A 23,013-nucleotide genomic window follows, 5' to 3' on the forward strand; every position below is an offset into this window, starting at 1 on the left:
CCTGAGCGTGATTTTTATCAAAGACGGTTTTAATGATGTTCATATTAGAAAAACGCCTCACCGTTCTCGAACATTACAAATTACGTTCACTTATGTACGCACATTACGTAGTTCAGTAACATCTTGTCATCCAAAGGCTTCGAAGTGTTTAAAATCAACGATTACATGGTTCATATCCTCTGTGGCGACCAGATCGACAGCGATAACATGGGAAGGAGGGATAAATGAGATGTCAGGGGGTTGGGGGACTAGGGGATGGAGGTGAGACTGGCGCGGAGCGGAAGGTGGGCGGAGGCCGCGTCGTGAGGCGGCTTCGGTGGTCAGTGCTGGTGCCAGACGACCGCTCGCTCGTTCCACCTGCGTCTCGGCCCTCCAGACACTTTTAAGTCATTCGCAGCTTCTCACCCTTCCAGACGCGATTCGCTCTTGCATTATCTCTTGATTTAAGATCCCGATTACATACGGTAATTCGTAGAATTCAAGTGAGATAAGTGACAAGTATCTTCATACGTTAGCATTAACAGTTTCTTGCGTGGCTGCTCTCCTTGAAAATCGCGGTCCCTTCTTGCGTCAGCAGTTCATATAAACTTAATGGTTTATGTGATATCCATAAATATACTCTAGGGACTTTAAGGTGTAATAATAGGTATCGAGGAATACCGGAGTGTTAGTTTTCACATTTTTCAAGGAGACCGAGTTTTTGAAAGAATCCAAGTTGGCTAATCCGGACTTGACGATGGTGTTCTGCGGCCTGAACCCAGAGCGGAGGGCCAGCAAGGAGCTGGAAAAGAAGATCTCCGTCTGGATGAAGGAATATAAAAGAGCCGTCAAGATACTACTCTTAGGTAAGTGAAGATTGAGCTGGCAATAGGCCCTGATTCCTTTTCGTTTGTGGCCCTAATCTTTAGTTTTTCAAAAATTAACTGGAGGAACACCAAGTTTTTCACTTGTCTACAAGCATAAGGAAATTCTTACTGTACTTAAAGAGCACAACAGGAATCTTCAGACGCGTCTGTCCTTGCTCGCCGCTTCCCGCTTCAAGTAGATAGCGCCAAAAAACAAACATCAACCTATGCTGCACGAACTATTTTCTTTTCCATACATGGAAAATACCCTTCAAAGTATTTGCCATGTTTGCGGCACAGTTCATATAAACTATACTTTCTTCTTTGAGTTGGCTCTATTCAAATACACGAAGTACATTTGTGAGAGAAAAATGGACTAGCGTTTTTACTGGTCTTTATAAATGAAGTAACAATTGTATATAGGTGGATATTTCTTAAAGCCCAATTTTTATTACGTAAATAAAACGTTTAAGTGTCTGTCAAATATATTTCTGTCTAGAATTCTCTAGTAAAAAGTTTTGGAAAAGGGAATTACGTAAGTACAAATTGTCATATCTTGGAAGGTAAGTAGATGAAGGCATATGCCCGCCACGCACTTACTATGTCGCTCAACGCACGTCCAAGCTCAAGGTATTGATAGATACAAGCTATGAATATCTTTTCTGTTGTTGACTGGTAGGACGAGATTTGGGCACCGAAAAATGTGCGAGGAATTTCTTGAAAATGGGAAGTAAACACACGATAGTAGTTTACTCTTCTTCTAAACCTTCACCGAGTATGATAACTTGATATATATGATGATAATGAAATATTCATATCTATGTATGAAGGCGTTACCAGGCTTCGCCTGCTTATATAGGTTACGGCCTGAATGAAAAATCGATGGGGGTCTAACTTAATGGTCGCGATTGGAGTACAATCTCGTCGGGAATCTTCGCACTCAAAAGGATTTTAGCGAAACCCTGAGGCAGTCTCATTTGCGCACATCCATTCTCTATCATGAACAGTGCACTAAAACAAGTGCCAGGTCCTACTTCAGGTTTGCGACTTACAGATAATGCCATAAAGACAATCGAGCAGAAGGGGAAGTGGGACCCAGGACATTTAAATTTCAGAAAAAAAAAAATGTATATTTTAACGAAGTGCCGGCTCAATATTCTTCCATCATTCTCATATGGAAAGAGAGGAGAATAAATGTCTCCCGCAGACAACCCCACCACAGTCTCCAACACTCGAAGGATAAAAAAAAAAATGAAATTAAAAATAAAAAAGTGTCAATACGACAATGCCCCCGGCTGTCAGTGTTGTCTGCCTCATGTACGATGCTAAACATTAACGTGACGGGCGTAGTTCGAGGAATTCTGAGACTAATTGGGAAGGGAGGGCCTGAAACACAACTTCATTTACAGGCAATTAAAAAACGTCTTCGTTAAGGCTTCCTAATAGAACCTGGACGCACTTTGAAGTTTGGGAGAAAGGGTTTTGCTCAGCTGCATTTACGTTGGCGAGAGAGACACTGGTTAGCAGGGACTTGACAGTCTAAACTACTGTGTTCTGGCAATTGTAGTCACGATAGGAAAACAAGGAGAGATCATTTCATTGCCACATCCTCCGAAATTCACAACTAATGCACTGCTTCTAAAAGGAATCCATTCGATTTCTCGGGGGAATCTGCGATTCAGTCTTGGCCACCGTCATTACTACCTTCCAACACCATCAAATTCTATCTTCCCAACCAGCTCCGTCACCAGAGCCCAACGAGTTTGCACCACATTTTTTCTAATGTACTCCAGGATAGTAAGTGGTTAGCTTTAACCACTCATGGAGGCATTTTTGTTAGCTAACAACCAACTCGCTTGGTGTAACCAAGGACGAAAATCACTTTGTTAGAGTTCTTTACTGGACATTCGTCCCATTCTTCCTAAACCATCTTGATCATGAGCATCACCGAAATATTAGCAAGCGTAGCTTTTATCTTTTGTAAAATCTGCACAGCATCAACTGTTTGCTAACCTACCGCTAAAACATCCAGGTCATCAAAGAGGAATCTGTATTAGTAGTTCTAATTCCATCAACCTACCGACTGTGGTACAAAAAAAACAGGTATATTGAAGTTTATAGCAAAAGAGTGGCACAAGTTGCCTCTTTGTGCGTGTCGGTGATCGTTGGCAACTCAACAACACTCATCTCCTCCCCCCCCTCCCACTCACTACCCCCAACGAGTCCCATTCTTAGCAGCTCCGGATGTTGACATCGAATCGATTTCTAGCAGCTTTTCTTGCACTACACTCCCAGCTCCAATGATCGGGCTGCCATTTTTTCATTTTTATGTAATAGTTCCTCCACTTACAAGGACAGGAATTACCTAATTATTTCAATCATCAGTGAATCGTTTTATCTATATATATATATATATATTTTTTTTTACTGTTGATTTGCCACAGTATCTTGTCTTTCAAATGGTGTAATGCGTTAGTTGAAATGTAATGGTGCTGATTCTGGCTTAAACCATTTAATATTCGAAACAAAATATAAAAACATTACTGTAAATAACCAAACTTATGATTCTTGCTATCATCCTCTTAAATCAAGGGAACATCACTAGGTTGAACAAGGTGTTAACCAATAGGGGACACACACACACACACACACACACACACACACACACACCTTTGGGTGCCAAGTACCATCTATTCGCCAATGGATACAGACCGAAATGTCATTCTAATATCTCCAACTTTTCAATCATCGACTGGAACATTTTAGAACAACAGTTAACCACATGGAAAGACCTGTGAAGTGTGTGGGTTAGGCATACAAAAGCGAGATAATATGTTCACGACATGGGACTCCGTTGCTCTCTTGGCTTTCTTGGTTCATGATAGATGGGGCAAGAATTTAGAGGCGAGAAGACACAAGAATGATTCTGTTCCAGAATCGTTACTCGCAGGTCTTTCAACAATAAACGATCAGTTCCTAGTGGTTATGAAAGGTTAACGATATTAGTACAGGGAACAGTGTTATATATGTTACGAGGGAAGTTGGGGTGGGGGTCCCGACTTGTGTACGGGGTGTAGTTGGAAAAGGGGTGTTCTATGCTTGTGTAGGGGGAAAGTTGGACAGGGAGTGTTCTCTGCTTGTGTAGGGGGAAAGTTGGAGAGGGGGTGTTTACTGTCTATGTACGTGGAGGCTGGGGTGACACCATACACAAGGACAACGTTATCGGATAACAACAAACCCGTGCTGACGTTTGTATCGTGACAGTAAACGTCCAAACCAATGATGACGTCAAGTGGACGACGCATCTCCAGATATGTGGAAATGTGGTCTGTGGACGACGTAGCTCCAGACGGGAAACGTGTTCAGTGGATGACGCATCTCTAGTCATGGAAACGTATTAAGTCTACGACGTATTTCCAGCCATGGAAACGTACTCAGTCAACGACGTATTCCCAGACATGGAGACGTATTCAGTTTACGACGACGTGGAAACGTTTTGGAGAACGTTTTAAATTTGTGGTGATTGGTTTCGATTATGGTCCAAAAAGGCGAGAAACGTGTTGTAAAACGTTTCCGAGTGAATAACACAGAGCGTATGAGGTACGTTGTGCCGATCCCTTCTGGATATGTGACGAAAGAGTTTAGAATCGCCACAATGTACGATCAGGGTGATTGTTATTTTCTCATCTTTTTTCTTCTTTTTTGCTCATTCGTTTTGGTTGCGAGATCGTTTCACCACTGAAGCTTCGTCAGGAGGTTAGTACCACTGAAGCTTCATCAGGAGGTTAGTACTACTTCCCTGGGCGGCTGCTGTCTACAACCTACTGACGCAGGAGGTGTAAGATGGTTCTGGGCACCTCTTCGTCAGGAGGGTAGTAATAATTACCTGGGCGGCTGCTGTCTACAACCTACTGACGCAGGAGGTGTAAGATGGTTCTGGGCACCTCTTCGTCAGGAGGTTAGTAATAATTCCCTGGTCGGCTGCTGTTTATACACCCTGCCGTTTTAGCTGTCAAAGTTAACTGTCAAATTACCTGTGATGATCAAAGTTTGAATTTAGTTTATATCCTCATTAGAAATCACTTACAGGAAGTCTTGAAGGTGAGGATGGGCGTGCACGGGGTAATGGTGGTTGGAAGTGGCCTTGTTGAATTGGGTGTTGTGGCACGTTAAGTGTATTGTAACACGTATGCCACATCAAGTGTGTTGTAATACGTGTGGCACATCAGGTGTGTCGCACCATGTGTGGCACATATGGTGACTGTGTCGCACCATGTGTGGCACATCAGGTGTCGCAACATTTGTGCCACATCAGGTGTCGCAACATGTGTGCCACGCCAGGTGTGTCGCAACATATGTACCACATCAGGTGTCGCAACATGTGTGCCACACCAGGTGTGTCGCAACATATGTACCACATCAGGTGTCGCAACATGTGTGCCACATCAGGTGTGTCGCAACATATGTACCACATCAGGTGTCACAACATGTGTGCCACACCAGGTGTGTCGCAACATATGTACCACATCAGGTGTCGCAACATGTGTGCCACATCAGGTGTGTCGCAACATATGTACCACATCAGGTGTCGCAACATGTGTGCCACATCAGGTGCCATTCAACATGCATGCCGCGAAAGGGGCGTCTCAAGAGACATGACACAGCAGGTGTGTCGTAGGAGACGTGACACAGCAGGTGTGTCGCAACAAGTGTGCCACAGCGGGGGGTGTCACAGGTGTTCTAATGCCGTTCTCTCGTCCCCACAGGTGCTGGGGAGTCTGGCAAAACCACAATCATCAAACAGATGAAGATCCTTCACATAAGTGGCTTCTCCCCTGAGTAAGTAGTCCTTCCCTCCTCACTATGTAAACAGTAACCCTTTCTGGGTAAGGAAGTAGTCCCCCTTTCCCCCTAGTAAGCAGTCCCTCTCCCCGAAGTAAGGAGTCCCCACACCCGAGTCAATCTCTCTCTCTCTCTCTCTCTCTCTCTCTCTCTCTCTCTCTCTCTCTCTCTCTCTCTCTCTCTCTGAGTGAATGATACCCCTCCCTCCCCAAGTAAGTAATTGCCGTCCCCCGAGGATGTAAATCCCCTCCTCCCCCCATTACAAGCGTCCCCTTCCCCTGCTAGGACTCTGTCCTCTCCTACCCCCCCCCCCCCCCCACCTCCAATATAGGAATAGACCATAGTTCTTCTACCAGTACGTGAAGAGGCTTTTCCTATAGCTTGCTTACATTCTTAAAGGTTCACAGGAAACTATCTATAACATTCTAGGTTATGACGTCTATAAATCTATTGATTTATTGTAAGGTATAGACACAGGTACTACCTAAATATCTTATAGAATTATAGATCCGCCTTTGGCTATGGACATGAACGCTAGTCATAAGATAGACAGGCATAGACGTTAAAAAAAAGAAAAATCTATCATTAGATGTAAACACCTATCATCAGACGTAAGACGTAGAGACCTATCATCTGACGTAAGACGCACAGACCTATCAGCTGACGTAAGATGTAGAGGCTTATCATCAGACTTAAGTCGTAGAGACCTATCATCTGACGTAAGACGCACAGACCTATCAGCTGACGTAAGATGTAGAGGCTTATCATCAGACGTAAGTCGTAGAGACCTATCATCTGACGTAAGACGCACAGACCTATCATCAGACGTAAGACGTACAGACCTATCATCAGACGTAAGTCGTAGAGACCTATCATCTGACGTAAACCGTCACTGACGTTAAGACAGAGACCAGGCTGTCATCTACACACCAGTGGTGGACAGTTATCTGAATTTCTTTGATCTTTTTTTCCTGTTCATATTTACTGAACAGCTTTAGAACAACGAGTAAAAAATGCTATGCATAACGTCATTCAAAATTCGACTCTCGGTCCCTGTCGACATTTCGTCTGCGACGTCACTTGTTTTGATCCGTTCGATCAGCTTCTTTTTTTTTTTTCTTTCGTCTTAAGTTGGTCTCCTGTGTCTCCACCCCTCAGGGAGAAGAAGGAGAAGGCGCAGGAGATCCGTAATAATATCCTGGAGGGCATCGCCACCCTCACCAAGTACCTGGACGAGCTGGGCATCGAACTGGGACGCAAGGAGAACGAGGTCGCCAAGGACTACATCCTAGGCATCCAGCCTGAGGACTTCACCTTCACAGACGTGAGTAGGAAATGGGGAAGGGGATATGGGGCAAGTTTGGAGAAGGAAGACCAAGGAGACGAGGGGAGGGGAGTAAAAGATGGGTGTGGAAATGGCTTGGCCACAGTGAGGTAAGGGTGAAGAGAGAGGTTCTGGAGGTGATGAGATGCGAGGACCAGGGTTCCAAGATGTTCTGAGAGGTCCCTGACCCACAGTTTACCTAACTCCCCCCAGGTCTGCCCCCAGACGTCAGAGCCCCCGACCCAGAGGTCGCCTTCCTCCCTCCCTCCTCCCTTCCCCAGGTCTGCACGGGTCGATCCACCCAAACGCCTAAGCTCCCCCCCCCTCCCTTTCCCTCTCCCCCCCCCCTCACCAGGTCAGCCCTCTCGGAACATGCACATGATGCCGATCGATCCATCGAGTTTATTCCAACCGTCCGTTCGTCCGGTGCGTCCTCTCCCACGCGTCTCACGAATCCCATGATCTTCCTTTCCATATCCAATTTCCTTCTTTTTTTCCCTCCGACAGTTGGCAGCTTTCGACGACAACTCCTGCCAAGAGACTCACCCATATTTCCTCTCGCGACACACTCGGCTGTGATTTATGCGTTCATCTGTTTCTCTCGGCCATTTATCATCATTTTCTGTTCAGTGAAAAGACCAGCACTGGTCCTACACACACACACACACACACACACACACACACACACACACACACACACACACACACATACACACACACACACACACACTCGCGATAGCCATGCTCCCAGAAGTGTGAGAACTTCTCCTTGGGTAAGAGTGATGCACGTAGGAGGGCGGGACTGACGGAGCAACGTGACGCCACAAGCCATCGAGGTCCTCCTAAGCTGGCCACAGTGGCGCTCTCATGATCCTCAACATTGTACTCTGCTCAGTGGAGGGAAATAAGCAAGTCACACGGTGTTACCAGTAGATTAGACGGGAAGTAACAGACAGCAGCAGTACCCTGTTAAAGCAGATTATTTTGATTTTACTTTCGAACTCACGTTCCTCGACGTCGCACAACTTTTGGTTCTTCCCCCTCCTCACCCCCCGGAAGGACGCCTTGTTACCTACTGCTGGGCAGAAGGGCGTTGTCATGTTGCAGACGTCACAACCAACCTTCCCTTCCACCACCCACCACCAGCGGGTAACGAGACGTCCGGAAGAGAAAGATGGACAGTAACAAGGCAAACGTATATTTACTCCGAAGACGTACTTGAGTGAAAGTAAAGGCCGTAATTGTCTACTTGAGTAGTGAAATATTCCTTTTACGTTTCTTGACACCAGAGCGTGGCGGTGGGTACCTTGGACAAGGTCGCGTGGGTATGACTGTCTGCAATCACTGTCTCATGCTACTGACTGAATGTTACTGTCTTCCCGACTATGTCCAAAAGGCAATGTCATTTACATTGACCACAATCCCCACTTGTAAGCCAATTCTTGAGCACGAAGCGTTTCTCGGTGACTCTCAGCCACACCTCCCTGGGCCTAGGCCAGGAACCATCTCATCCACACCTCCCTGTGCCAGGAACCATCTCATCCACACCTCCGTGGGTCAGTGCCAGGAACCATCTCATCCACACCTCCCTGGGCCTGGGCCAAGAACCATCTCAGCCACACCTCCCTGAGTCAGGAACCATCTCAGCCACATCTCCCTGAGTCAGGAACCACCTCAGCCACACACTGGGGCAGCCAGGAGCCACCATGGCCACACCTGCCTGAACCAAAATCTTCGTGACGAGTCATAGGAAGGTGTGGGTGGTGGTAGCCTCCCCAGACAGCTGCAGCACACAGCATCCGTTGACGCCCTCGACGCGTCCTGTCTCATCCTCCCTCCCTCCCCCCTTCTGAACGGACGCATGCACGGTCGAGTTGAAGTAAATAGGCGATCAATATTTTCAATCTCCCTCCAGTGTCTTGAGCAAACAACAGGGCAGAAATATCTGAGGGTCCTTGAACCCTGTCGGGGGTGCAGTGGATCTTGAAAATGAACGCGACTTTGCTGTCCATTGTCTTCCCCCGACGGTGTGAGGTGACTGCATTACTTTGTTCACACAATGCGGCAGTGGATTACCTCCATATGGTGTCAAATAATCAGTTACAGACAACTACCTCGAAAAGGCAACGACCTACACCCCCCCCCTCAACTATGATTTGTTCTTCCATATAAAAAAAAAAAGTTGAATTCCCCGAATGCCGGAATAAAATGCACAACACTACCTTTCGTAGAATGAAGACCAATTATACAGATGTATAATAACCCTACGACTCAGCCTGGGCATAATTATGGAGGGGGGGAAATGTGATCACTCACACACACACACACACACACACACACGGGCCTTAAGCTAGGGCCCCGCTCCTTAATCTTATATATGTATGTCTAGATTTCTAAAGATGATGCACTGAAGATGCACTTGGCGCAGACAAGCGGAAACTGGTGAGGATGTAAATTAGTGAAGATGAGGGTGTAACGAAGATGGGTAATTTAATATGACAAAAGTCTATAGAGAGACTGATAGTTTACACAAGCTATGCTAAATATAACTAGCGTCTACAGGGAGAGTGATAAGCGAAGGCTAGGCTAAATATGATTAAAGTCTACAGGGAGAGTAAGCCATTTATAAGGCTAGGCTAAATATAACTAACGTCTACAGGGAGAGTGATAAGCCATATATAAGGCTAGGCTAAATATAACTACGGTATACAGGGAGATTGATAAAGCTATATATAAGGCTAAGTAAACATAACTTACGTCTACAGGGAGATTGCTAAAGCTATATATATGGCTACGCTAACCATAACTAACGTCTTGATAAAGCTATAATACGGCTACGCTAAACATAACTAACGTCTACGGGGAGATTGATAGGCTAAATATAACTAACGTCTACAGGGAGATTGATAAGCTATACATAAGGCTAAGCTAAACATAACTACCGTCTACAGGGAGGATGATAGGCTAAATATAACTAACGCTTCTGGAAGACTGATACGACTAGGCTAAATATAACTAACGTGTCTGGGGAGATTGACAAGCTAAACATAACTAATGCCGGCAGACAGATTGACAGGCTAAATACAGCTAACGTCTACAGGGAGATGGAACGTTGTTTCTTATCTAATCCACCACAGGAGACCTTCCACCGTTGACTTGCATAACCAACCTGTCCATTTGAGAGCTGGTTCTCAAAAGCAAAACCTTTTTCTTTTGCCTATACCACAGCAAGAACCCGGTTTCTCAAAGCAATGCACCTTCTAAGAGAAGAATGTTTGGCAATCGTCAAATTATCATCAGTCAACTCGAGCAAAGGGGAAGAAATTTATTGCGGAACTCAACTGCTAACCACCCATACCATTCCGTTACACTCCATCATTTAAACCCACCCGTTTTTCCCGTGTTGTCCCTGAGCACTTTACGATCGCACAACACAAACCTTCTTTTTGTCATACAATCAAATGACATGAAATTCCCCTTTTTTGCTGTTGTTGACGCCACATTCCCTGTCTTTCTTCAAAGGAATTTTTCGACCACACGGCGCGGCTGTGGCAGGACTCGGGCATCCAAGAGGTGTACACCCAGCAACATAGGTTTCAGCTCATCGACTGTACTAAATAGTAAGTAATCACAGTAGTCTATCTGTGTATTTTCCCAGTGAAAGGTAAAAAATCAATGGTCAAACTTATCTATGTATATCTTGAGATACATTAGATACTTAAAAAGTATTGCATTTTTGTAAATACAGAGTAAGATTATCTAAGGATGGTTTACGTAATAAGGGTAAAGGTTGAACTGCTGAGGTTAGCTACTTATTCAAGATAAGTTATCTACGTATATCTTGAGATACATTAGATACTTAAAAAGTTTTGCATGTCTGTAAATAGAGAGTGAGATTATCTAAGGATGGTTTACGTAATAAGGGTAAAGGCTGAACTGTTGAGGTTAGCTACTTATGTAAGATTACATTCAAGGATAATTTGGTTATCTCTGGGGTTGTACAACTACTTCTTAGGTAAATGTAGTTACCAGTGGTGGGGATAAGGATACTTTTAAGATGATAGGCTACCTTTGCAGGGCTACCAAATGGGGCTATTACTTACTTCAAAGCGCTAGGATACCTTTGCAGAGCTACTGTATGGGTTATCTCCTGGCGTAAAGGGGGTTAAGTATGGGGTCACTTTTTGGGGTATGCATCTACTTATGAGGACGAGGGACAATCAGAGATGTGGTGAGATTTTAGAGACAAAAAGCTACCTAGTTACAGGAGTGCAGAACTACCCATAAAAGTTAGGCTAGGTTTACACCCCTTAGCTACTTTTCGAATCTGGATTATTTTGGAGAGTAAGATGACCTCCTGATGGTCGTCCAGAAATGCTGTTTTTCTCTATGTAGCGATAAATTCTTCTACGGTGACAAAGACTCAGTGCTAATCTTTTTTTTCTTCTATATTTCATATGTTTAGTTTCCTCGATAAAGTTGACGTGGTGAGACAGCCAGACTACGAGCCTACTGTACAGGTATGTTCGAGTTTAACCAACTTTTGTAACTGTTTACTTTTAATAATTCATTTGTACAGCGCAACACTTCTGGGACTCCCTTGAATTTTTTTTTTTTCTGCTAACACAACTTTCCTCACTTCAGTAAGCTTAAACGTTTAGCATTGTCTCTGTAATATTTTCCGTTCGTCTAAAAAAAAAAAAAAAAAAAAAAAAAAAAAAAAAAAAAAAAATTGCGTGCTTTCTAACAAGTTTTTCATGCTTGATTGATTGCTCTGATCTCTGGTTGTTCCTTCTATTCATCTTTCACGGAACTGTTCACAGTCGACACCGTCAAAGTGGTTTAGAAATGTGTACTTTTGACACCAAGCTTCTCCCCTCCCTTTTTGTCTCTTCCGTGGTGAGCAACTTCGATCATTGCTTTTCATACCCTTGTATACGTTACAGCCATCTTCGCAAGCTGTTCCATCCCATGCTCTAACTCTCTCTCTCTCTCTCTCTCTCTCTCTCTCTCTCTCTCTCTCTCTCTCTCTCTCTCTCTCTCTCTCTCTCGGATATGAATGATCTCTTTCACTCCCACAGGACATCCTCCACAGCAGACGACGCACCACAGACATCCAGAAGATCGAGTTCGATGTCAAGGTGCCTAAAAAATATGGCGGCGGCACCCTTAGCTTCTGGATGTTTGATGTCGGCGGCCAGCGAGGCATGAGGAAGAAATGGATACAGGTGAGGCGTGAGGATAAAGTTGAGGTGAGTGAGGATACAAGTGAGGGGTGAGGAAGAATACCGGGGAAGATCCTATCATAATGGTGTTGTGATCCTTTGGCCACAAGTCGAGTTTCGTCCATACTAAGTTAAGGTCTGGCCGAGAGTCAATAAAAGTAGTTCCACCCATTATATGAACAAGTTCCGCTCGTTACTCCGTTAATATAACAACCATCAGGCTGTTACGCTCGTGGTAACAGGGATTTCATTACGTACATTACATAGTTTCATACTGTAAGTTTTACCGACTAGATGCAAATAGCGGATACAAACGTAAAATTTCGTTATTTAATAATGTGTCGACCTTTTTTTTTTTTTTTTTTAGAGGAAGTGGAAAACTTACCTTTTTAATCGGGTTGGGTCGTAGCCGGTGTCAAGCGAGTTACGAGGAGGTGAGCGTTCTCGAGCTCAGTGGGGAAAGGAAAGAAACAGACATCACAACGGCGGCCTTCTTGTTACTCTCAGTCTGATACGAAGCAGCGCAGGTGACAGCGAGCCAGCCTTGTCGAAAGTAAATATTGGAATTAGCACAGAGCCGGGCAAGCTACATGACACAGTTATGTTACAGATAAGATAACTAGTATCTCTCATGCCTCCACATTGGTCGTCCTGTAGAACTTGAAGGAAAAAAAAAGGGAGGGGGCAGGGAAGGCGGATGGAATGGTCAGCTGTTGGAACAAAGGGTTAGTGTTGGCAGCATCTGGTGAAACAAGGAGTAATGGTGGCAGCTGGTGGCGTGGTCAGCTAGTGAAACAAGGGTTTTGTGGTGGCAGCGGCTAGTTGAATATGGAGACGGTGACACTTCCCACAAACCCATTCCATTCTCAATAACATCTCAATTTTTTTCATCAAACAATTATCTACCAAAACCATCAACATGTTTCAATCCAAGCCCAATTCTTGGATCAGTCAACAATGCGTTCCTTTACCTAGCACTTAGCTTAAATGTCTGGAGAATTAGAATTAAGAAGTCTTAGGTGTAAAAATTCTTAAACAGTAGTAAAAGCCTGGCGAGAAATACTCTGTAAATACAAGGTATTTGAAATCCTTCAGTCTCCTAAACATCTAAATTACAACTAAAACACATGGTAAATGAACTGTATAAAAAAAAACGAATGATACTGATACAAAAAATTATTACATATAGAGTATATCAAGTATAAAACGTGAAGACAAAATTGGCACCCATAAATGTATATAAGATACTTTTTCATTCTTTTCATTTTCCGCTTCATAATTCTCTCTATATTTCAATTAAGGCCCGACCTTGACCGTTGACTTTTGTCCATGAGTGAAGCCTTAAAAAAAAAAAGACGTCAAATGTTTGGTCATAGAAAATGAAGAATATGTAAAACATCAAAGATACATAGTTGACACAAACTTGAATACCTTAGAAATGTATTCCAAACCATCAAACATTACAAACTAACTCCTTATAACATGCAAACTACAAGCCTATCACGTAAAAAAAAAAAAAAAAGCTTAATTGCTCACAAAATATGGAAGGTTTTAGTATTTACAAATTAAGTTTATATATATATATATATATATATATATATATATATATATATATATATATATATATATATATATATATATTGGAAAGGATCACAATTTTGCGCGATCAAGAATATTCCTACGAGTCCACGGGGTAAATGAAGCACGGTACGTTCCCAGCTCACTTTCGTGTAATAATCACATCAGGGAATTGTCTTGGACAATCACTTGTTTACCAAATGGCGTCCTAGCTACGTCTCTTCGTTGTATATCAACTGACTGTTATATTTCTTTCTTGTATCTCCCCTGATGATGTGATTATTACACGAAAGTGCACTTGGGAACTTATCGTGTTTCATTTTCCCCGTGGACTCATAGGAAATATATGTTGTACATGACGGCAGTACTATTGCCATTTCCAATCTTTAGAATGGGGAATCTTAGATGTCGACTTCTTTTTCATTAGAGGTAATGATGGACTGAGAAAGTGGTATGGACACATGAATAATAAACCCGCGCTCTGTTGAGAGGTACAGGATAATTTGTAGCCTAGGCCGGGCTAGGTGCACGACTCAATAAGGCGGTGAGGTGAGGTATAATACGCCGAGTTCCCGTGGTGCTGGTGCAAGTGTCCCGTGGGATAAGTGCGCTGTTGTTGTCGTCTCGCATTGCAGCTGTAGGAGAGGCAGCGTGTACAAATCCCGATGTTGTACAGTAAAAGGAGGGTGGAGTTGCTGCGGTCCCTGGGCTTTGTACTCAAGTGTTGCAAGAAGAGAGGTGGCTTTTCGAAGGTTCGTTCCGTTCCTGGGTAGGTACGCGCCGGCTGTCTGTCAGGTTTGTGTGTGTGTGTGTGCCGCAAGGGTTAGAGGTATGGCCGGAATCCCACAGGAACAGCTGTAGAAGATAGGGCGTGCCACGGAGCTCTCGTCAGCTAGAGAATGGATCAGAGACACCTGTGGCCGCTGGTGAAGAAGGAAGAGCAAGCTTATTCAAGACCCTATCGTGTAACCTACGCCATTAGGCGTTCATACTGTAGACTTAGCTAGCCCCATACGTGCTCCTTCTCCAGTGGAAAACATGGTTGTTTAACCGCTTGGATGACCTACCTTATGATCAGCCAAGGTCACGCAAGGCTAATGTCGTGCTTAATGATTACAGTGGACGAGGCGTCTCAAGTTGGACGAGCGTGTGATTACACCAAAATATGAGGTCGCCGTCGTAAATAGATCATACATAACTGCGAAGTGACATTAAGAATTCTTTTCGTTTCCTCTTTTTTCCCAGTACGACTTTAAAACGGGTTTTTAACCTGGAAATCATTTTCCTTGATGATGGATCATCACGTAGTCCTGATACTGCCTTAGCCCACACGTCACCTTAAGGGATTCTGATAAGGCTCTGCGTCACGGCGACTGTGTGATATTTATAGACGAAAGGCTTGTGTAATCAGGCTAATCTGTCGAGGAATTATTCTGGAATTATCTTCCGAATCTACGAAATGGCGAGGCTGGAATTATTCTCCGAATCTACGAAAATACGTCTTTTTTTCCGCTGAGCATACATACATACACCATCGTTCGGTGTTCAGGACCTGGTTGTGTCATCCGAGACATATGGACGTCTGAGAACCTGTTATCTACACGAGTGTGGGTCACTCTGTGGGCCGGGGGTTGAGTGAGGTGTATATGTTGGGTAGAACGCTCATCAAATCAACCAAGACGTTTTACGGAAGGCGGAAAAGCAATGGCGAGAAGACGAACGAACTGGAGAGGCCAAAAAACACGAGGAGGAGGAGGAGGAGGGGGAAAAGGAGGAAGTCTGTCGAAAGACGTCATAGAGAGGAAAGTTATGTAGGCCGAAGGAAGACCGGGAGGAAGAAAGAATGTAAAAATCTATGCCTGACGACTTTGAAGGCCGGGAAGAGTTATCAGGACATAAGAGGGAAGACCGAAGATGAAGGATCCTTCAGAGAGAGTTGGATCCATGAAACTATACCTGCTACCGACAGGAAGAACACCAGAGACGAAGAGGAAGAGGGACAATCGTGCCTGATGCAGAAAGCCCTACAGGTTTCCCAGCCCAACGATAGACACACCTGTTAGTCATGATGTCCGGGTCAGAGACCTGTTATCCGGGGAGTTCCTGCAGCTGGGGGGGACGCGACGTGTCCTGTGGTGAAGGTGAGGGCCCCTGTGTGTATGTGTGGTGGTAGGGGGGTGAAGTAGAGGGCCAGTGTTATCAGCACATATCTCTCCCGGATTACACGCGGAGGTGAACGTTATGGCTGGCGCAGTGTAGGCGCCCCGAGCCTGGTGTGAAGGAGAGGGAAAGAGATGATAAAGGAGGGGCAGAGGCGGGAAGAAGAAAGTGACACGTAAAAGAGTAGCAAACCCAGATCGATGAAGGAATTTATACAGTAACTGATGACCACTGGTTGTTTGAGATGATGAAAGAGATCAGCCACTCATGGATGAGTGTGGTAAGAGTAGAAAGACGTGTGGATGTTTCAGAGTGAAGAATCTGTAAAATATTAGTTATCTAATCCATTAAGTGCATTTTCAATTCTCTGTATAAAACGTCTGCATGTATTACATACCATCTCATTCCAGTTTCCCAAAACCTAAGCGAGTTTGTTTCTCTTCCTCATATAACAGTAAGAAATCTCCCAAATTAATATTTCCTTACGAATTATGAGGTTTGTAAGAGGGAATTCATGAGGCAGGAGTCACTCTCCTTAGCAGTGAGGTAAGTGTGAGGAAAGAGGGACACTTGTTTGTACTCGAGGTTTCTCCTCACTGAGGATAAGTATTGTGTGGAAAGACATAATGAGCGTCAGTGTTCCCTTAGAGTGTGAAATGAAGCGAGAGATGGGAACATCTGTGTCTACATGCAGGTGTTAGGCTGTTTGACTGTTCCCGTATCGAGGTGTGCCAGAGAGATTAACATCTGTCTCCCCTCGTCGTGCAGGTGTTCGACGGCATCCAGGCTGTGCTCTTCCTAGTGTCGGCCAGCAGCTTCGACCTGGTCATTCGCGAGGACTTGGAGACCAACCGCCTACAGGAGTCCATCAACATCTTTAAGAGCGTTTGGCACTCCAGGTACGTCCTCTATACTTCCCCCCAGCTGATGGCAATGTAGCAATCCAGATAGGTCCTCCATACTCCTCCAGCTGTTGCTACAGTGTGTGGCACTCCATATATGTCCTCCATACTCACCCCCCCCAGCTCCTGCGGCCCTCCAGGTATGTCCTCCATATTCCTCCCAGCAGTTGCTGGAGTGTGTGGCACTCAGTTACGTCCTCCATACTCTTCAGCTGCTGCTGCTGCTGGAATGTGTGGCACTCTAGGTAGGTTCAACTCCTCAGTGACCCCATACCACTTCTTACTATTTGGAGATGTTCCTGAGTAGGTGTGATGCCCACACTTCTTCCCTGGCAGTAACTAGAACGTATCAAACCTCGTAGATCATGTCCTTGACACACGCACATTGCCCAGATACATCTCCACTACTCGAGTTCTTGTCCCAGTGGATGGCGCTCAGATATGACAATTATTTACCCCAGGGATGTTACTACAGTCTGCGGTACTCCGGGTAAAACCCTTAATTTTTCTGCCTTAATCCTTGGGTGTTTGTTCCACCATGACCTACTCCGCCCACTGAGGAACAAAGTCGTTAACATCAACTCTTGATTCACGAAGTACATCAATTTTTTATAGCGGAGTACGATGTGCTTCACGACTGTTTCTCCACGTCATTAGTTACATCACACGTTACCTTTGGTTCTTTGTCGTGCAGGTTCCTGAGGAGCTCCGGGTTTATTGTGTTCCTCAACAAACAAGATATCCTGAGGGAGAAGGTGGTCGACGCCCGCAAGTCCATCGGCGACCACTTCCCAGACTACGTTGATTACAAGCTGGAGAGCAAAGGTTGGTGTTGCAGGGAGGCACACGCCGTTCAAACACATAGCAACAAACACCTTCATCTTTCCAAGATACAGACATTAGGATTGCATCCCCCACTCTCCTCTCTCTGGTACAGGGCTGGATTCACACTGTCTTTACCGTCATCGTCTTCAGAAGATGACGATTCAGTCACCACCCACGCGAGACTGGCTCGTCAAAACCCAAAAGGGTCAGTCAGTGCGATGATAACATCACTTGTCGTTACGGAATATATTCCCTGAATTCATCTGTGAATTTAGTACGTATGTAGCAATCAACTGTTTACAGTAATCTACCATTAGATAGTTTACGCTTCCATTTCAAGATAATTACATAAAGTGAGGCTGAAGATTTCACAGAGGGTGATACGTAAAGGTGACTTGTGTGTTAATGGTCGAGACACTGATGGATGTGTTCGTGTTCCCGTGACGCTTCTGTTGGGGTAATATTGTCCGGTGAGAAACCAGCAAATTAAGACTGTGCGATGCAGTCGAGCTCAGATCGAAGGCAGAGTAAAATCTTCATAGGAATGCCGATTCTTAAGGGAGCCACACGGCATAAATGCCTGTCAGAGATTGAGTGGAGTTCGTCGGATGCTTCGCAGAAAGGGTCAAAAATCATTCCGAAACATATGATTCGTTTCGCTCGCGGAGCATGAAGCATCTCTTACGCTGGACCAGCTGATGGTCGATCACTGGGTTCAATACCTGAGTAAACCTTATACGATTGATCACCGAACTGCCTTGAGCTGTGGTGTTGCTACTGGCTGCCGAACCTCCCTCCCACCACCTCTAGATGGGAGGGTTCTGACAGGGCTTCACTGTGGAAAAGGTGACCGAGTTCTGTCAGTGCTGACATCTCAAGTGAATTTATACGTTTTCTTTCTTGTTTAGGGTAGCTGTGCCACGCTAGTAACAACCAAAAGACTACTTATACCCTCTGTTGCAGGGGAACAGTCCTTCGCTGGTGACTGCAGAAATCCACAACCAAAAACTCGACAACAGTGTAGTCTCATAAGCCTTATGGTACGGCAGTGTTCCGTCAGCAGCTCCCTGCTGAATGCCTCAATACGTCTCTTAAGACTTCTAAGCAAAGATATTTTTTTTCTTAATATCTTACTTAACTTCACCAGGTTCGGCTGCATATAATCCGATTCTATAAACGTCTTCCGTCTTTTCAGTTTTTCATGATATATATATATATATGAAGGTTAGATCAGCCACAAATTAGTATTACATAGTGGCAATACCACTGCCACCAACACCAAAGGTATGACATACACCACTGAGTGTATCACCAGTGTTAATAACACCACCAATAACGTGGGTGTTACACAGACCACTTGCAGTGTTTTACCGGTGGCATCACCAACACCATGGGTGTTACACACGCCAATTGGTATTTCACAAGTGTTATTACCAGTGAGTGTTTTGCTAGTGGCATTACCACCATACGTGGGTGTTACATGCACAAGTGTTCCACCACACCCAACATCACAACAAACACCTTTTCATTTTGCGATAAGCATCTTCGTGTTTCTGGCAGCTCTCTCTCTCTCTCTCTCTCTCTCTCTCTCTCTCTCTCTCTCTCTCTCTCTCTCTCTCTCCCGTAGCTGTCATTTTACCTAGTGTCTCTCTGGTAGCTGTCTTACTACCTAGTGTCTCAAGTGGCTTTCTTACTATCTCTTGTCTGTCTCATAGCTGTCTCTCTGGTAGCTGTCTTACAACCTAGTGCATCTCTCTTGCAGCCTAGCGTCTCTCAGTTATCTATCTCATTACCTAGTGTCTCTGTGGTGTCTCACTAACGTATGCGCCTCTTCTCTTTCCCCTCATCTCCACAGATCGAGTGAGCGGGGAGGACGAGGAGTATGTTCGCACCCGTTGCTTCATCAGAGACAAGTTCATCGTAAGTAACCCAAGTTTTTTAAGTTCATGAAATACAAGCCAGTAGTAACTTCTCCATTCCTATATAAGTTTAAATTGATACCTTTTTTTTTTTTTGGTGTATTTATCGCAGACGAAGTGTGAGTGAGTGTAAATGTCCGCTTAGATACTTTGTGACTTTTGTAAATGCGTCTCGGCAGACTGATAACTGATTACTGTTCACCTATGTATTGAATGCTAGCTTCCTTTTACGACACATTTACTATCCATCACCATCTTTTCTTCTCCGGACTATCCATTCTCCACCACAACAATAATCTTCAACATTACCACTCTTCCCCAGCAGTGTTCTAGCTCCGACAACAATGCATTACCCGCCTCTAACATTGGATAGTCTCCTTCCTCTTCTAACTTTAACCTTACTTACACCCCCCCCCCCCTCCAGCCATACAATGCTTCCTCCAAAATTCAGGTCCTCCCCCAACACTGCACTACCAACTCCATCATTGCCCTATCTTCTTCAACACTTCTTCTAAAACTTTAGCTGCTTCTCCACCACAGCACCACCTTCCATCGACCACTGTGGTATTTACTATGGCCAAGCGCTAAGTCCATGATCGCTACAACGTAGTCCCCTCAACATACACTTTCGTTCTTCAGCACCAAATTAATTTCTCTAGCGATGCATATTCCTATAACAGTGGATATCACCAACACTGTAATATCTCCTCCAACAGTGCACCACTATCTCCATCAAGGTACCTTTTCCTGCCTTCTTAACTTAGTTTACGATCACCTCCAACACCATGATTACCCGTAGCCTCACTTTAATCCTCCCTTCCTTTCTAACACCAACACCCCTGCCTCTCATACCAAAGAACACCTGTCTCCCCCACCAGGAGATCTCCAAGCAGGCGGTGGCGCGGCCGGAGCGCAAGCTATCTCCCGGGTTCAACGCCTTGGAGGAGGAGGAGACCGCCCGTGAGTGTTACTGTCACTTCACCACCGCCACCGACACTAACAACGTCAAACTCGTCTTCGATGACGTTCACAACATGATCATCATGTGGAACCTCCACGAGATCGGTGTCAACGTCTCCTAGCTGACTCCTTCCGCCTCTTCTTAAAGCATTCAGGCCCCGCCATGTCATTATGGAAGATGCTTGTGAATTTTAAGTCATCACTTCGATGCCGACGACACGCGTTTTCTATTTCCAGCCAACTGGTACACTTATGAAGGGGGTCTGACGACATTTTCATCATGCGGATATTCGCTCGTTTGGCACAGGCCCCAATGTGACAGACATGGGAATCATTGGGGAAGGGGCGGGTATGTATTACATTCTCTTACAACTTAAGGTAAGTAACAAGTCTCCCAGTCCAGATGTTATACACCATCCATAGCATCCCTTTCACACATCACAACCTGTAACATTCTCACCTCGGGTTCAGAATCGAGACGATGTTTCAATGATATTCGGCCTACCGCTTCCAAATCGCCTCGAACACTTCACAGTCGCTGCAAGATCAGTGTTATGTTCCAACATCACCCAAAACTGATGCAGTTTACGGACAAATAAAGCTACATTTATGGTAGCACAATGAATTTTCAGTTAATAGATTTTTTCAAAAATACTAGTGTTCAGAGGGCGCTTTGCATCCTATTCCAAATTGATAACTTCCATTTGCTGCGTATATTTTTGTTCAAACCTTCACTCACTGTCAAATTTATGGGTTTATTTTTCAGCTTAGATATCACTGGTTGATGTAGCGGTGCTATTTATAATTTCAAAGCAGTCTCTCCAATTGCATTCGTCTTTTACAGCTTCTGTATATACAAAATTTCACTTGTAACAGAAATAATTTGTAACAAATCAGGGTACTTATATCATGGTAAAACAACGAAATTAATTAAAACATTATTTTTGCTCTAGTAGCTTGAATTTGTAAATGTAATGTAAATCAAACTATCCTGTAAATCATGACTAGAGCCAATAAAATTACAGTGAATTTAAATGATTGTTGAGGGAAACAGACAGCTGAATACAGTAAATAGGTTAGGGAGAAACATACTATGTCATCTCCAAGTAAATAACTTCTTAGTGTAACATGTGAAATGATATATATAAATGTGTACATTGTGTATTTTCTTATATCACAGATAATGTATACCTTAAATGATAGAATAAAAAACTCCGAGAAGCTTCGGAAAATTTTTTTTGTCAACAAATCAAATGGTCCCAAGCATATTTGAAACTGGTTTCCATCATACTTAACAGTCCTTACCTCGCCAGTCCTGTCTTAAACACCGCATAAATTATCTTGTGCTGCCTTAAACATTAAAATAACTGTCTAGCACCTCAAACCCTAGGGAACAGAGTATTTCTTGGAGAGACAATTTTAAAGTTACTGTAATTATTCGGTTTAGATCCACATTATCATTGACTGGATATTAATCGATATAGTTCTGCAATGCAAGTTAAGTGTTAATAATATAGGATAATTGCAGAGTATGGTTTGGAGCATTATGTTCAAGTGAACGACACTGAATAAGGGGATAGTAGTATCATATCAGACAAAATGTAGGGTGAACGAAAGTAAACGTATGTAATACACTCGTAATAAATCAAGAAAACTTATGTAACCTTGCTTAATCCTCCCAAGACCCAAGTTGTATCTTGACGTTCAATATTCCGGTCATTATTACGTCATGTCCAATCACCCCAGTAGTGCTGTCATGTCAACAAACAGACGACACAGCGAGCGGTCATACGGGCCCTAACAATAAATAAATTCATTTATATATTTCTGATATCATCATCTCGGCAATCTAATAAGATTCGTACAGGTTGCCTGGTTATTTTACGAGCCTATTACCTACTTTAAGTTATTCAACCACACATTTTCCCCTGATGTAAATAAACCAAAATGCTACCGCCTTATTCAACATCTTTCAATAAAACAAAATGCTCTTTATATCATAGTCTGCTACTATTACTGCATTTTCTGAACACTTTGTTAGGCTTGTATAATAAAATAGCTGAAACTCCAACATGTTATTCAGAGCTATTAGTGATGCGGAGCTAAACTTGGAAATTACGAGTTACTGCACTCCTTGTAGCGAGTTCCCACTCATCAATGAATACATCTTGTGTGTTCTGAACTATTTTTGTTAACACGAGTATGAAGCTCATGTGAATAAATCTACTGTATTCTTTTAACATACTGCACCAGATGTTTCAACTGCCACGACTGAAGTAAAACTAAACACAAACTTTTAGACACTCAACATTTCATACACTTTCAAGTGTGCCTTTGGCATAACTATCCTGTGTTAGAACTTTACTTCGATCAGACTTCTCTCAAAAAATGCCATAGAATATTCCCGCCAAGGTACCTGGCTCCTAACCTATG

At 43.9% G+C, this 23,013-nt stretch overlaps 1 protein-coding gene across 1 annotated transcript; it reads left to right on the forward strand.

Annotated features, from left to right (window-relative positions):
- Positions 1 to 277: 277 nt before the first annotated feature.
- Positions 278 to 21,812, forward strand: LOC139765679 (guanine nucleotide-binding protein G(s) subunit alpha-like). Its single transcript, XM_071693427.1, has 10 exons — positions 278 to 845; positions 5,612 to 5,684; positions 6,846 to 7,011; positions 10,534 to 10,631; positions 11,477 to 11,531; positions 12,093 to 12,239; positions 16,743 to 16,873; positions 17,571 to 17,701; positions 19,557 to 19,621; positions 20,499 to 21,812. The coding sequence occupies exons 1-10, from the start codon at positions 737 to 739 to the stop codon at positions 20,700 to 20,702; spliced, it is 1,179 nt and encodes a 392-aa protein (XP_071549528.1). The 5' UTR covers positions 278 to 736; the 3' UTR covers positions 20,703 to 21,812.
- Positions 21,813 to 23,013: the final 1,201 nt, after the last annotated feature.

The sequence above is a fragment of the Panulirus ornatus genome, chromosome 55, assembly GCF_036320965.1.
Source record: "Panulirus ornatus isolate Po-2019 chromosome 55, ASM3632096v1, whole genome shotgun sequence".
Lineage (NCBI taxonomy): Eukaryota > Metazoa > Arthropoda > Malacostraca > Decapoda > Palinuridae > Panulirus > Panulirus ornatus.

Coding starts and splice junctions, on each gene's coding strand:
- LOC139765679 (XM_071693427.1), top strand. CDS start 737: ATGGTGTTCTGCGGCCTGAACCCAGAGCGGAGGGCCAGCAAGGAGCTG. Junction 11,532..12,092: donor ACTACGAGCCTACTGTACAG/GTATGTTCGAGT, acceptor TCACTCCCACAG/GACATCCTCCACAGCAGACG. Junction 16,874..17,570: donor AAGAGCGTTTGGCACTCCAG/GTACGTCCTCTA, acceptor TTTGTCGTGCAG/GTTCCTGAGGAGCTCCGGGT.